Source organism: Monodelphis domestica, chromosome 4, assembly GCF_027887165.1.
Source record: "Monodelphis domestica isolate mMonDom1 chromosome 4, mMonDom1.pri, whole genome shotgun sequence".
NCBI classification, from domain to species: Eukaryota; Metazoa; Chordata; class Mammalia; order Didelphimorphia; family Didelphidae; genus Monodelphis; species Monodelphis domestica.
The window spans coordinates 14,191,234-14,207,337 of record NC_077230.1 but is presented as its reverse complement, the minus strand read 5'-3'; the positions used below and the strand labels follow the sequence as shown (position 1 = coordinate 14,207,337).

General features: G+C 39.8%; 1 protein-coding gene across 4 annotated transcripts in view; it reads right to left on the bottom strand.

Moving 5' to 3' along the window:
- PAXBP1 (PAX3 and PAX7 binding protein 1) overlaps window positions 1–1,365 on the bottom strand; it is a 39,835-nt gene extending 38,470 nt beyond the window's left edge. For all 4 annotated transcript variants that reach the window (XM_056826067.1, XM_056826069.1, XM_056826068.1 and 1 more), the window contains exon 1: window positions 877–1,365. In XM_056826067.1, coding sequence (XP_056682045.1) covers window positions 877–1,231 — 355 coding nt within the window. In that variant the 5' untranslated portion in view covers window positions 1,232–1,365. The remainder of the gene's footprint in view (window positions 1–876) is intronic.
- Window positions 1,366–16,104: the final 14,739 nt, after the last annotated feature.

Sequence of the window (16,104 nt, the reverse complement as noted above, 5' to 3'; positions counted from 1 at the left end):
ATTTCTAGCTTTGATATTTCAAAGGGAGGTCTACACTCCATGGCCCATCAATTTTATGTTTTAAAATATGGTGTAGTCTGGCCAAAAAGAAACCTTTTTATGAGAGCTACTATTTATATAGCTTCCTAATGTTTGCAAAAATTATCTCATTTAATTTGTAAGAAATTATCTCTAACCCAAACAAATCCTGCTCTCACAAATACAAAGAAGCAAACCAAGATCCAATCAAAAGGAAAGCTGAGGTTCCCTTCCAGTGTAATGTGACTTTCATTAGCCAAGCATGGGTTTTCAAGAGAAATAAATACATTTCATTCATGGCCTATCAGATGCACTTAGGCAAATTCAGTTTAAAAAGAAAGCAAGAAAGAATTCATGTTTTTAATTCAGGTTTTAAAAAGGCTCCCCAAACTTCTCATTTATTCTTTCGCACTTAATAAAAAGAAGAAAGTGTGTGTCTAGAATCGCAAATGAGGGAGACACATATAAAAATGTTTTCTATAAACAACTATATACACTCCTTCCCCCCTTCTTTTCCCACAGGCTGCTGCTCTGGCACTAGGAGTCAGCTGGGAGGTATCAGAGACCAGGTACGTCTCATTCAGGGTGCAGTGCTAAAATGTAGCCTCTCTCCTTCGAAGTGGGAAGTATTTCGGAAATAAGAAAAGACTTAAGGTCAAAATTCCCGGGGGTAGGGAGTGAGCCTGCCACGTTCCCGAGGGGACACGAGGCGAAAAGGCATAAGAGCGCAGTGTGTGCATGAGAGAGGGGGGTCGGGGTAGTGTGGATCCTCCAAAACTCCACAGGAGTGGGGGTCCCCGGAAGACTCCCCGCGCTCGCACCCCACGGGATGAGGCGCCGGGCGGCGATGACGGTTACCTTCTTCTTCGTCCTGGAAACTCAACAGGCTGGCCCGGGGCGCCTCTTTGTTCTCCCGCGGCCTCTTGCGCGGCTTCAGGCCGTTGCCCTGCTCGGCGCTGGCCGGGAAGCCAGGCCCAGCATCGGCCCCAGGGCTTAGTAACAGCGCAGCAGAAGAGGAGGAGAGGAGCGGCGGGCCGGGGGCCAGGGGGGGCGACTGGAGCTCACCGCCGGGGGCCCTGTCCCCAGCGCCCGACTCCTCCCCCCCGCCCGGCGGCAGCAGCGGCGGCGCCTCCTGGTCCTCTTCGCGCTCCCGCTCCTCCTCCTCCGAGTCGTTCCGCTTGCGCACGTTCACCCGCCGGGCCTTGCGGAACATTGCCGCTAAGAAGGTAGCGGCGGCGGCGCCCACCGAGGCGGCGTCCGGGGATCTAGGCCCTCACACACCGCGGATCCGAGCGCAGAGCACGCGACGGCGCAGGCGCCCACTCCGAGCTCCTGGCACTCCTCCCCCCCAACCCGCGCACAAGGAGGCCTAGAGTCGGCCTCTCCTTGGGACAAGCACTTTAATCTTCTGCCCCCTGCTGGTTCGGAAGACTCAAGGGTGGGCGGGAGGCTGAAAACATCGCATTCGCCTACAGGGGCAACCATAGAGATGAAGGGAGCATGCGGCTAGAAAGTCACGCCCCTCCCTCTGACCTACAGAGTCGGCGTTCAGATGTCACGTGGTCTTGCCTCCCGCCTCGCGCCGAGAGCACTGGAGAGGTGGGGAGAAGAAGTGAGCGAGAGTTACGGGCAATATAGCTGAAGAGATCACGATGGAAGAGAGGACAAGAATGATCTCAGCTAGTCTTCCCTGGGGAACCCGAAGGACGGCCTTAAACTTTCTTCCCAGAAGTCGGGAGCAGTTGAGACGACTACATACAGGGCTTTCTTGTTCTTTTTTGGAGTAGGGGAGGGTGGAATCCTACCCTTAATCATAGAAAGCTCTGTTTTTAATATAATTTATTTCTCAAATCGTCAAAAACCGGCCTTCTCTCCCTCTCCCTCCTTCCCAACCTTTGCTACGTTTTCTTGTAGGCAGGTGAGTTCTTGAGGTACTTGCTGAAGCTTTGGTTAGTGCATTTCCTCCCCTCCCTCCCCAACCTCCCCCCCCAATGAACTAATCTACAAAAGAATGACTATAGGAAATGCGCGACGTACCAAAAGTTTAATATGGCTTGAAATTGCACTAAGACTTTGGGGACACCCAATATCGAACTGGCTTGGGCAAATGGAGAAAACACTGGATTTCCTTACCTGGGTTCAAATTCCAACTCTCGTTACTTGCATCCTATGTGTTCATAGGTTTTGTGTGATGGGGAAAATTAAGTGTTGATAGAAAATGAGCTTTTGAAGACTTATGACTTTTATCTGTTTTTGGTTTGCAGTCTTTCTGTACTGTTGGGTGGGGGAATGGCGTCTTTTGAAATCTTAATCCAATTACGGTTCTGTGATTGAAGTTGTCCCTAAAAGTAGAAGCCCTTATTTTAAGAATGACTATCCCATTTTATGAAAGAGTACTGACACCACCTCCCAGCCCTTTTAACTTTGTTTTAGACAGAGATGTCTAACTAGACTTGGAAATAGAAAGAACTGAGTATAAATTCAGCCACACACTGTTTTCATGAACTCGAGGAAGTCTCTTCTCATTGCCTCACTTTCCTCATCTGTGAAATGTACCTACTTCCCCGAGTTGTTATAAAGATAAAAATAAGATATATATTGGTAAAGCTCTTTTGCAAACCTTAAAAGTGTTATTTCTTTCCATTGGAAAAAAGTGGGGAAATAACTCTGTGACAAATATGCAGTCAATAAATTTCCACATTGGACTTGTCCAAAACTGCATGCCTCATTTTGCATCTTGGATCTGTCATCTCCAGAATCATGGTTGGGCATAGCATTTATATGAGTTCTTCAATCTTTCAGGGTTTTGTTTACATAACTGATATTGTATTAATTATTTTTCTGATTCTGTTCACTTGACTAAAATAAATAGTTTCATACAAGTATTCCCAGGTTTCCCAGAAACCTCATATCATTTCATATGGCACAATAGAATTCCATGCCTTCAGATACCATGAATAGATTTCATATAGCATTCCCAAATTGACAGACACTTTTACTTAGTTTCCAGTTTTTTGTACTACAAAAAGAAGTGCTATAAATATTTTTATACACATAGATCCTTTTTTCTTTGATGTCTTTTTGATTAGGCTTAATAGTGGTATCTGTGGGTCAAAATGTCTTTTCCAGAATTGCCATACAAATTCATAGCATATGAATGTTCCTCTGCTTTTTTTTTTTTTTAAACTAGGTCTCCCTAGCTTTTCCAGAATGGAAGTGCATTAGGCCACTCAGTGTTTTGATCTCCCGACTTATCAGCTCATTCTTCTGACTTTGGATGGTCCATTAGCCCCTCCTTAGTCAGCCTAGCAGTTCTTTCCTCTTGAAGGTTCACCATAATGGTACTAGAATTTGTTCAGACATGATTAGTTTTTTTTTTCCCTACTACAATTTAGAATTCCTGACTCTAGTGGTCTGCCAGCCTCAGATACTCCTCACCCCCACCCCACCTCCAGTCTCCGAGCCTCAGGAACTACAAGATTGACTTGCAAGGTGTCAGTTTTCCTGCAGTTAAATTTCCTCTTTTTGGTGGGGGAGGGTGTGTGTGTGTAAGGTTGAACCTCAAAGTTTAAAACAACTTTGAAGAATTTTTAAAAATATACTTGTTGATATTTTTAAATTGTTTTAAGAAATTCTTATTCATGTCCGTTAGCCACTGTTAATTGAGGAATCTTTTCTATATGGTTCTACTTGTACTTTTTGTGTAGTAATTCTTTTCTTTGCTGTGCCTGATCTTTTCATAATTGGTAATGCTTCTTCATTGGATTTGGCATTTTCTTCTGTTTACTAAGGTCTCCTACCTCTGTTTCAGAATAGGAATTTTGTGCTAGGGCCAGATACTGTACGATCTCACATTCTTGGAAGGACAAAATAGGCCTAATCATGTTTCTATTGCCCATGCAGTTGATTGGTGGCTAGGACTAAGGCCCACGATATTTTAGAAGCCCTGACTTTAGGATCTTTTGATGGCTAAACATAGATTTTGGCCTTAGCCCCTCTATAGCCATCTTTCTGTCCCCAATTTCACATCTGAATACTGTATATTGTGCTGTAACAGGCCTTTTTCAAAACCCCCAAGTCTTTGATGCTGTCCAGTTGCTATGCTTTGTTTCTTGTTTTGTTTTGTTTTTAAACCCTTACCTTCTGTCTTGGAATCAATACTGTGTTGATTCCAAGACCAATGGGCAGTAAGGGATAGGCAATTGAGGTTAAATGACTTATCTAGGGTCACACAGCTAGGAAATGTCTGAGACCACATTTTTGAACCCAGGTCCTCCTGCTTCTACATCCTCTTTGTCCTCTGAGCCATGTAACTGTCCTGACACATGTCTCTTGTAATGGTTTTATTAAGGGAGTTACTTTCTAACTGTTTATAAGTTTCCCTAGTTCTGGAGCTACATAGTCATTGTGTTATCCTTTCTTGTGCTCTGTTTCTACCGTGGGGCCCTTCCAGGTGTTAGTAAACCTGACTATAGCTCTGTCTTTTGCAGGTGCTCTGTTAGATACACTTGTTTCAGGGTTTTCATAGGATCTTTCTCCAGGTCAGGCTCCTGGATGCCATGTTTGGCTCTGTTTCCTAATGTGGCCCTGGTATGGATTGCCTTTGATCTTTGAGTTTTTGTTTCCTGCTTGCCCACTGAAGCAGGCTGCCTGGGCACTAAGTGGCCCTTTTCTTCCTGATTGAAGTACAGGCTACTAAACCAGCTAGCTTCAGACCTCTTTAAAAACCTCAGACAAGTAGTGTTCTGCTTGGTCTTGTCTATGTTTTGGGAACTTTCTCTTGTCTCCTGTTTTTCTGACAGGACAGAATTGAAATGTGGTTGACTTTAGACCCCAGTTTTGAATCCTTTGTGACATTAACTGTGACCTTATTTAATCAAAATCTGTTTCTTACCAGCTCTAGGATTCTTTCTTGACCAGAGGTCCAAAGTCAACACATTTGAGTTTTTATAGCCATAGAACAGTAATATCTACTGTTAAGATAATATCTACTGTTTACTAGTATATGAGATCAGTGACAATCTAGTACATTATTGGTATACTTCAAGCTTCTGCCATTGTCTCAATAGTAAGGTATCTTCAGAGGATTAGAACTTGAATCTTATAGCATCACTGCCTTATGTCTTAGCGTATCTCTTCTAAAAGTCTTAGCCACCAGTAATCTATATATAATCAAAGAAGAAGTGATTGGTTCAGTAGAACTAACATAGTACCCCCTGTGACCTATTCCTTCAACTTGCACCCAAATTCAAGGATTGGATCTCCAGAAAGGTGTCTACTCTCAGGGTTCCAGTGGTATCCATGAAGAGATTTAATTCTAACAAGACCCCACTAGTGTGTTTCCAATTAACTATGATCTAAAAGAACTAATGCGCTCTTAGCATAGGAATTCACTTTTATGGCATAACAAGAATCATAATTTAAAAAATTTCATAAACATGGGAGAGTACATTCTCATAAATACACACAGCATTCATGGGAAGTGTGGGCTCAAACTTTTGGTACAATTATAGTGAGACATACACCTAGGATCCATATAAGGCAAAACAAACAGAAAACTCCTAGTACTCCAGGGCCTAGAAGACCTTTCTTTCTTGGAGCCCTTATACAAGGTTCCCAGGATCTCTATGTTTTCATAAGCTACCTTTCAAATGCCAGGACCATGATCCTTGGAACTATTTCTCAAATGACTATCTATGTCATGTCTGTTTGGAGTATGTTTCTTTTCCCTATTCTGTGTAGTTTCCCCTACTGTTTCAATAGCTCCTATGATATGACTGATGGTGATGAAAGAAAGGCCCTTTTGTACCTTGCTGGAGTCTCCTCCACAGATAGCTACCAACTTTTACTGCTTCAAGCCCTTCAGAGATTAGCTATTTTAAGCCCTTAGGTGTGAGCCTAATTTATTTTCCACATTCATTTGAGTGATTCCTTTCACTCATTAAAAGAAATAGTTCACATCTCATGAAGAGATCAGGGTATAGAGTCATCTAGTTCTTGAATTAAAACCTGATTTTGAACATGTTATTTGACAGCATCAATTGAGCTAGGAAGAGATCCCCTCCCTTAACATTCTTCCTCTAATTTGGCATTTTCTGTACAAATGGCACAATTCAAGAAATTATCCATTTTCTATTACACACACACACACACACACACACACACACACACACACACACACACACGGATGCAACTTAACAAAGACATCATTTTACTAAATTCTCTTGGGTCATTGCCCATCTTTGTGCTTGCAAAGGACTTTATCCAGTCAAAAAAAAGGAGCGAAAAGGGAGAAGAAAATTGATACTTTTCAGAAGGAAGACCTGGTCCTTTCAGAGCTCTAAACATGCTGGGCTCCTCTCACAGGGATAGGGTCTTTTAGGTACGTGGAAATCACTCCTTCACCCTTCAGGTGAGAAAACTACTTTTGTTTTACTGTTTGTGTGATAGTAAATGTACCAGGGAGATCACTGAGAAGACTGTTCTGGGCTTAGGTACCAAATGCTAGACTAAACCATCATAGGGCTGGGAATGGAGTAATTTTGGAACACCTCTGTCACAAAAGGGTCACCTCTGCTCCAGACCCACTGAATCAAGCAGGTTTAATTTTTAGAAAGGGAAATAAAAATTCCTTCAGATCCTTGAAACTTTAAATCTTTGAAATACTTTGGGTAGGTTACTCAGGAATTCTAGGCCAGTAGGTAAACCTCTTCATATGGATCTCTCATCTATAAAGATCTCAGACAAGCTATCTGGACCTATCTAACAATAAGACAAGTGCTTGAAGGTCGGCTTAAAAATTTTTGTTTGTTTGTTTTTTTTAAGTATCATTGGGAACTGGGAACTTTACTATTGTACTCTAGGTGTATTGCTAGATACCAGTGTCTATTCACACTAACTTCAATGCAACAGGTACAATTATACAACATATCAGCATAAGTATTCAAATAAGAGTTATCTTCAGACTGACCTAACATATACAAAACACATCATGAAACTGACCAATTATAACCTATAACAGAGAAACATCCCCCCCTCCCTCCCTTCCCCCGGCCGGGGGCTCCCTTTTATACTAGAGTAGTGTTGGAGAACCTATGGCATGTGCTTTGGAGGGGGCTGCTCCCCTCTCCCTCACTACATGCTCCTATAGACATTTCTCTCATCACCTGCCCCTCTACCCAGCAGTCCAATGGGAGTGCTTCCTTCCTCCCCTGTCCAAGGTAAGGGGGCAGCTCATGAGCTATGTGAAGGTTGCAGTTTGGGCACTCATCTCTAAAAGTTTTGCCATCACTATAGTAGAGCATCCAAGAAAGAGAGGCCTGAATAGAGAATCACTAGTGAATTCCTGAAAGTACATCAATCTGATGAGACCACCCTCTCCACCTTTACAACAGTAGAGTAGCGCTTCTGAACTTTCTGTTACATGTAAAGGGTGAGGTGTCCAGGGTGAACTAGTAACTTTGGTGTGAGGGCTTGTTTCTTGGTAGGCTTTCCTACCTCAAGTTTCTTCATTTTATTTATAATCAGCCATTAAAATAATTTTCCTAATGCATAGGTCTGATCAAATACAAAATGCTGTGTTTAGCATTCAAAGCTTTTCATAAATTAACCCTCTTACCTTTCCAGCTTTCTTATATCTCATTCCCCAATACATATGCTTCCATCCTGTGACATTGGCCATGACCAAGACTCTCCCATCTCTTGGCTTCCAGGCATTTTCTCAATCTGTCCCTCAAGCCTGGAACAGTCTCTCCTCTGTTAACTCTACTGACTCACTGGCTTCCCTTAAATTGCAACTAAAATCCCATCTCTTATTAGAAGCCTTCTCCAACCCCTGTTATTTCTAGTGCCTTTACTTTGTTAATTATTCTTATTCCTTTAAATAGCTTGTTCTGCATATATTTGTTTGCATATTGTTTTCCCCATTACAATGAAAGCTCCTTGAGAACAGGGATTATTTCTTAATCTTTTTTATACTAAGTGCATAGCATAGTGCCTTAATAACAGAGCAATGATAACTTAACAAGTGCTTAATAAATGTTTATTGCTTAATAGAAAGCCTTCACCTCTTGTTCGAATCATCTTCCTTGGCACTCTTCAGAGCTTAGCTATTTAAGACCCCAGAGGCAGAATGTTCTGAATTTTGCTTTCTTTTTTTTTTTTTAAAAGAACATTTCTGCTCAACAGTGACAATATTTTATTTCATTAGTTTGACAGTCTTAGTTGTTGGGTCCAAAAGACTTCAATTTATTTACCAGTTAAGTATTTTAGATTTTTGTGTGAAGCGCTTGACTTTGTCCATAAGCATAGTGTCTATCCAGGCTATATTACTTTATCAGCGCCTTAAATGTAATTATTCTGTAAATCTCATTACTCTGTTTCTCTCTAATTTTTTTTAAATTTTGAACTTAAACACCAGAAAAAGAACTTGTGAATATACACAGCAGAACATAAAAAAGAGTTTTGAATATGAAATTGTGAGTCTCCATTTCATAGTACTTGTTTTTTAAGTATATAATTACACACAATGCTTTCAAAATTATCTTGTTTTTGTACTTTCTTCTGACCTTTTGTTGCTTTTGGAAAGCATCAGTACCATTAACTTTGTTTCTCTCCCGAATCCCTCCCCAATTTGCAAAAGAGAGAGAGAGAGAGAGAGAGAGAGAGAGAGAGAGAGAGAGAGAGAGAGAGAGAGAGAGAGAGAGAGAGAGAGAAAAGTGGGGAGAAACCCTTATAATAAATTTAGTCAGACAAAATAATATAGTCATATAGTGGCTATTTAAAAAAATACACATCTCTCTGCCTCTAAAGCCCATCACCTTTCTTGTGAAGAGGTTGGTAACATGCTTTGTGATAGGTCTGGAGGAAAAGCTGGTCATTACATAAATTCTTACAGTGTTGACCTGGTATAAAAGTATTCTAGTTTTGCTTATTACACTCAGGATTTTCTGCAGTTATCTCATAATTTCTTATGATACAATAATAATCCATATGTTTATATATCACAATTTGTCCAGCCATTCCTCAGTTAACAGCCTTCCTGTTAGATTCTAGTTGTTTATTTTTCTACTACATTTATACTGATTGAGCAGTATATTCTAGATTAAGAGTATGCTTACAGAGAAAGTCAACTGCTTCACACTAAAATCAAACGGTATTTCAAACCTCCTTTGTTTGAATAAGCCCACTTTCCTCACCCCTCCTTCATACATATTTGTAGACTCTTCCTTTCATGTACCTGAGTTTGAGAACAGTATGTTCCTTTTATTTTGCCTTCTGTTTTCCCCTGTTAAAAAATCCTTAGAACAGAACCAAAGCAACCAGAACCTCTGTTCTTATTTCACTCATCAATATTCTTGGGGAAAAAATGAGAGTTAAGGGATACTTCTTTTCTCCCTATTCTAGAATGTTACAACTACATCATATGACTCATTATAGTTACTCAAAATGTTTTATGTTTCTAGGTTTCTTTTTAATGATTCATTCTTTTTAATGTTGATGCCTTCTATTTTTTACATCATTTCTTCCCTTCTCCCTTGGAGATTAGACATGTTCAATCTTTAGGGTCCCTTATGATATCTTTTCAGGGACCTCTGAGCCCTGGGGCAGTGTGATATACTGGTCACTTTTGTCTTTGGTACTTCCAAGGAGCCCATCCTGGACCAAGGACCCCAGCTTATAGAACTCACTTGATTTTTTAAAGGGAATTTTTTACTTTCTGCAACTAGATACAGAGTCCCAAAGGTTACCTGTGTCCCTGACCCTTTTCTGGTCTCTCTGGGAGACTGTAGATTTGTCTGTGCTGGTTCTAGTGTTGGTGCTAGCTTTGCTGCTACCCCTTTTCTAATTGCCTGAGGGCTGATGGCTACCTTTTTGTGCATTTTGGGTGGAATTATTCACTTAATATAGTTTCTAATTGGGTTCCTTAAGGACTTTTCAATCTGATCTGACTTTCATGTTTTTGCTGGCATAGATGTGGCTAAGCTAGATTGTCTATCATTCAGCCAGATATCTTGCCTAATTTGTTTTCTCAAGACAGTGGAATTTTTCCCTTCTTGACTCATACCCCTTAGAGGGATCAGATCACAGACTTATTTTGTTTACACATTAACTTTATTATGTGTCTGTGACTACATCAGCTGAGCTGGAATATTCCCACTCTGTAACATATAGTTCACATATGCTACTGGTATTCTTTTGGGTGGAAGTTCCAAACTCTCAGTAGTATTGTCATTTGCCTATAACCTAGCTCCCTGCATATCATTATAGCCTTCACTCTTTAGGGATTGTCATTGCTTCGGTGTCACATGTCCTCAGGGCAGGGCATCTGCATGCATATTTCTTTCTTGGCTGGTAGTTCACCATCTCAGCTTGCCTCTTTTTCTATAGACCTCTGCATAGATTGCACGGATGGTCAAAGTGTATCGGTATTATATTCCACTTTCTGTTTCCCATATCCTGTCATATAGATTAGAATTATTTCCAATCAGCCCTGACATTCCATTTATAGATGGCAGCCAGAGCCATGTGCCCACTGGCCTTTTGAAACCAGTAACTTTCTTGAGATAGTTCACGTGTCCCTTATAGCAGTAATCTTTATTGCTTAATACTCCAAATTATTGAAATATCATGGCCATTTGAATCCACTGCCAACTTTGTAATTACCTTACGAAATTCTAGCAATTTTTCAAAATCTGCTATGTTCTGTAGAATTCCTTAACTGCCTAGCTGGTTACTTGTTTTGTAATGTATCCTCAGCTCATTGCACACACATTCCAGTCTGATTGGCTTCTCTTCTTCAGGCCTTGCGTCCCCATCTCTATTAGCCTCTGAATTATGGAATTCATATTACTTACAAAGTTGGAGGACTCTCTCCACCCAACTATGCTAACAAGCATATTTCAATGAAAGTAGTTAATGCTTGGCCTTGTGTTTCACTATCACCATGATGTTTAAGTTTCTGCAGAAAAGTCTGTCATATGATGGCAAACCTGTGGCAACTTGGCCGACCTTAGGCCTCTTATTGGCCTCAGAAGTTGTCCTCAGACACTATGAATTGGTTCCCTTTTTCTATATTACATACCTGCCAATTTCACAACAACAGTCTACAATGTAGCAGTAATTTCTGGGGTGGAATTGCTCTTAGTAGCAGGCTTTCAGGACAAAGGGCCCCTTTCCCTTCTCCCTCACCTGACACCCCATTCCCACCACTAAAACTCTTCGAGTACTGTCATCAAGTTAGAAAAGATCTAATAGACAATTTTTTCCAAGTCCTTGGTTTTAGAGAAGGTAAAACTGAGGGCCCAGAGAGGGGAACTGATATGTCCAAGATTACAGAATCTTATTCAACTCTTACTGAAATTTAGACTGAGCTAAGAAAGGGTCAAATGGATGCCCAATCTCAGGTTCACAGATTTCTGGAGCTAGAAAGAATTTTAGAGACCATCTTGTTCAGTCCCTCCAGTTTAACAGTGAAGGAAACAGAGACACAGATTAGTGTCAGGGCAAAGACTCAAACTTATGAACTTGATTATTGATTGATACTTAAGAATTTTATTAATCTTATTTCATTTTATTAATAATAACACTAATCATGTTACCTTTGTAACAAGGTTCTCAAAACTTAGATTCACAATTATTTTGTATAGGCCTCCACAACACAATAAAAACCATGCTACCCAAGGGAAATAAAGAAGATACATAGAAAGATGATTCAACCCCCATTATGTTTTTCTAGCATTGGGTTCTACTGATACAGGTAGTGGTGAGTTTGGGGACTTTCTGAAGGATGTTCCAGAGGATGATGACTACCTCTGTCCCTGCCCACCCACCACCACCGTGGACTCATGAAGACCCCTCCTAGTAAGACTACCTAATTATGGGCCAATTACAGTCTTAGTTTGGATTTCATCACAGAACTGTTCTGTTACTCTATATAACTTAATGCCTTCTCAACTGCATAAGAAACTGCTCTGTCAGAGGTGTCTGTGGTCAATGAGGGACCTGCTAGCCTTGCCAATAGACTCTGTGCCACAGTTACTCTTTTTCAAAGAAGTATGGTGCATTCTTCAGACTATCAGTCTAGCATTCGTAACCAAGAAGCTAATATTTGTTCACCCTTAGGGGTGCTTGCACATCAGGGAGAAGTAATATCTGGTCTCATACCTAAGGATATGCAATTAAACAAGGAAGAAAGACTCCTCAAATCAAATCCGTTTGGAAGTGTCAAACCTTTAGAAAAAAATTCTGAGGGTAGGGGAGTCAAAACTATTAAGCATGGCCTGCCCGCTTGCACCCCCTCCCCCCCATTATATGTTGTGTCCCTCATCCATACTCCACTGAGGGCAGATCCTGCAGAGAGGCAGAGAACTCAGCCTAAGGAAGCATTACTCCCTGACAGGGGCAACCTAGCCATTACAGATGCCTAATACATTTAGAGTTCCCCTGCTCTCTTCTCACAGATCAGCCCACAACACTTTCATACTGATTCTTCTCCCTAGACTTTGATCTCTAGGCCTGGAAACATCTGCGAAGCTGGGCCAGGTAACACTTTCTGGGGAAGAACAGATCCCCCAGGCTCAGAGAATTGTCCAGAGCTGTCCTGAGGAAACCAGGCTTATAATAGGCTTGAGATTCTGTCTCCTTACCCCTCCCCTCACTCACCTAAAGGCCCAACCTCCATTCCCATGCTGAAATGGGTTGTTTGGAAGTCACTGAGTAGAAAGGTTACTTGGATGGAGATTGGGCATCCCTTATGCTTCTAGGCTGGACATGGCTGGGTCTCTCATTTCAGCCTGGAGATTATCTTCAATTAATAATTTTATTTATATGTTGTTTACATGTTACAAGCTCCATAAGATTTTGACTTGAATTTCCACAGAGATTCAGAGTCTGCTATTTTCCATAGTTCATATTTGAACATTCTATTTGCAATTGTGTCTGCTGGAAACATTGTGATTATATTATATTTATAATTGCAACTTATAATGTCTAATAACTGTAATACTGACACAGCCCAAACAATAATGACTAGTGTAGTGAAAAGAGCCCTGGAATTGGAGTCAGATGACTTGAGTTGAAATCCCATTTTGTTACTTTACCATGTGATATTGAGCAAGTCAGTTCAGAATCAAAGAATTTAGTAGTTTGAAGGGGAATCAGGGGTGATCAAGCACAATCTAAACCCCCCAAAAGAATCCCCTCTATAAAATACATGACAAATGACTAATCTTTATTTGAACACCTTACAAAGCAACCCATTTTACTTAGAGATAGTTCTAACTTTTAGGAAGATTTTCCTTACATTAAACCTAAATTTGGGATAGCTAGGTGGCAAGATTATAGAATGGCAGGCCTGGAGTCAGGAAGCCCCACTGTCTGAAGTTAAAATCTGGCTTCAGACAGTAGCTGTGTGACCTTGGGCAAGTCACTTAACCCCATTTATCTCAGTTTCCTTATCTGTAAAGTGAGCTGGAGATGGAAAAGGCAAACCAGTTCAGTAGTATCTATGCCAGGAAAACTCCAGCTGGAGTCGTGAAGAGTCAAGACAGGATTGAGGTGAGTGAAAAACAAGAACAAAAGCCTAAATTTGCTTCTTTGCAGCTTCTACCTATGAACTGCTTCTGATTCTGAAGCCAAATTTAATCCTTCATCTATACAACAGCCCCCCCCCAATACTAAAGACATCTATGAAGTCTGAGTCTTGTTGTCTAGATGCTACATAATTCCATTTCCTAGAACTCATCCTTCATGTAGCTTGCAGCTGAGATCCTTCTCTATTCTATTTGTTCTACGCTAGAGACATTCTAAAGTATCCTTTGTGAGTTATGGTGCCCAGAATAGGGTATAATATTCTAGTTGTGATCACACTAGTTTTGCTGGTTTGTTTATTGTTTTATTCTCAGAAGCTTTACCTGTCTTCATGCAAGCAAAGACTACACCTTAACTTCTTTGCTCTGTCACAGTATTGATTTCACCTTGCTGGGCCTCATCTTCTTTATCTGTAAGGTGAACCTAGATCTCAAAGGCCTCTTCTAGTGCTAATACACAATTATTCTGTGGTTTCCTTTTAAAAGGACCCAGTTGAAATGGTGGTATCTGATGGTGATGGAATACTATTGTGCTCAAAGGAATAATGAACTGTAGGAACTCCATGTGAACTTGGAATGACCTCCAGGAAGTGATACAGAGTGAAAGGAGCAGAACCAAGAGAACATTGTATACAGAGATGGATACATTGTAGCACAATCTAATGTAACAGACTTCTCTACTAGCAAGTTCTGACGGACTTATGAGAAAGAAAGCTATCTACATGCAAAGAAAGAACTGTGGGAGTAAAAACACAGAAGAAAAACACATGATTGATCATATGGTTCAATGGGTATATGATTGGGGATATTGACTTTAAATTATCACTATTGCAAATAGTAATAATATGGAAATAGATTTTGAATAATGATATATGCAAAACCCAGTGTAATTGCTCATCAGCTCCTGAAGAGGGGAGGAAGGAGGAAAGGGAAAGAACATGAATCATGTAACCATGGAAAATATTCTTAATTAATTAAAAACACCTAAAAAAAAAAGATGTCAGTACACTACTAAGTTAGTATAATGTAAACTCTTTAACGCCCAGGAACCCTGTCTTGTTTGTTCCAACAGAAGACAAGCTCCTTAAGGGCAGGGACTATTTGTTCTTTTGTCCTACTGCCTCAAGACTGGGGCTTAATAAATTTTGTTAATTGAATTAAAATTGTTTTTTACCACCAAAAAAAAGGACCCAGTTTATTTATCATACACATTTTAAAACAATTTTAAATATATATTTTTAAAAAATGTTGAGTTCCATATTCTCTGCCTCCTTCCCATCCTTTCACTCCCTTCCTGCTCTGAGATGGTAAGCAATCTGATATAGATTCTCTACGTGTACTTGTGTAAAACATTTTACCATTTTCATTATTTTGTAGGATGAGGAGGAAAAGAAGAAAAATAAGTAAAATATATTTTAATATGCATTCAGACTTCATCAGTTCTTTCTCTGTAAGCAGATGGTATTTTTCATCATGAATCTCTGGGATTGTCTTAGATCATTACTTTGCTGAGAAAAACTAGATCATTCACAGTTGTTTATTTAAAAAAAATATTATTGTTATTATATACATGTTATTCTGTTTATGTTCAGTTTACTTTATATCATTTCATGTAAGTCTTTCCAAGTTTTTTGGAAACCATTCTGTTCATCATTCCTTTTAGCACAATAGTATTCAATTAAAATTATATGCCATAATTTGTTTAGCTATTCCCCAATTTGATGGACAATTCCTCAATTTCCAATTCTTTGATACTACAAAAAAGAGCTGCAAGAAGGGGCTTTCCTAAAAAGAATAAACAGTATATATCTAAAGCCATCATCAAACATCATCTGCAATGGGGATAAACTAGAAGCCTTCCCAATAAGATCAGGAGTGAAACAAGGATGCCCATTATCACCTCTATTATTTAACATTGTACTAGAAACACTAGCAGTAGCAATTAGAGAAGAAAAAAAAATTGAAGGTATTAAAATTGGCAGTGAGGAGATCAAGCTATCATTCTTTGCAGATGATATGATGGTCTACTTAAGGAGCCCTAGAGACCAAAAAGCTAGTGGAAATAATCAACAACTTTAGCAAAGTTGCAGGATACAAAATAAACCCACATAAGTCATCAGCATTTCTATATATCTCGAACACATCTCAGCAGCAAGAATTAGAGAAATTGCATTTAAAATTACCCTAGACAATATAAAATACTTGGGAATCTATCTGCCAAGGCAAACACAGGAACTATATGAACACAACTACAAAACTCCACACAATTAAAACTAGATCTAAACAATTGGGAAAACATTGATTGCTCATGGGTAGGATGAGTTAATATAATAAAAATGATAATCCTATCCAAATTAATGTACTTATTTAGTGTCATACCCATTGAGCTATGAAAAAACTTTTTTACTGAATTAGAAAAAAATCATAACAAAGTTCATTTGGAAGAACAAAAGATCAAGGATATCCAGGGAAATCATGAAAAAAAATGCAAAGGAAG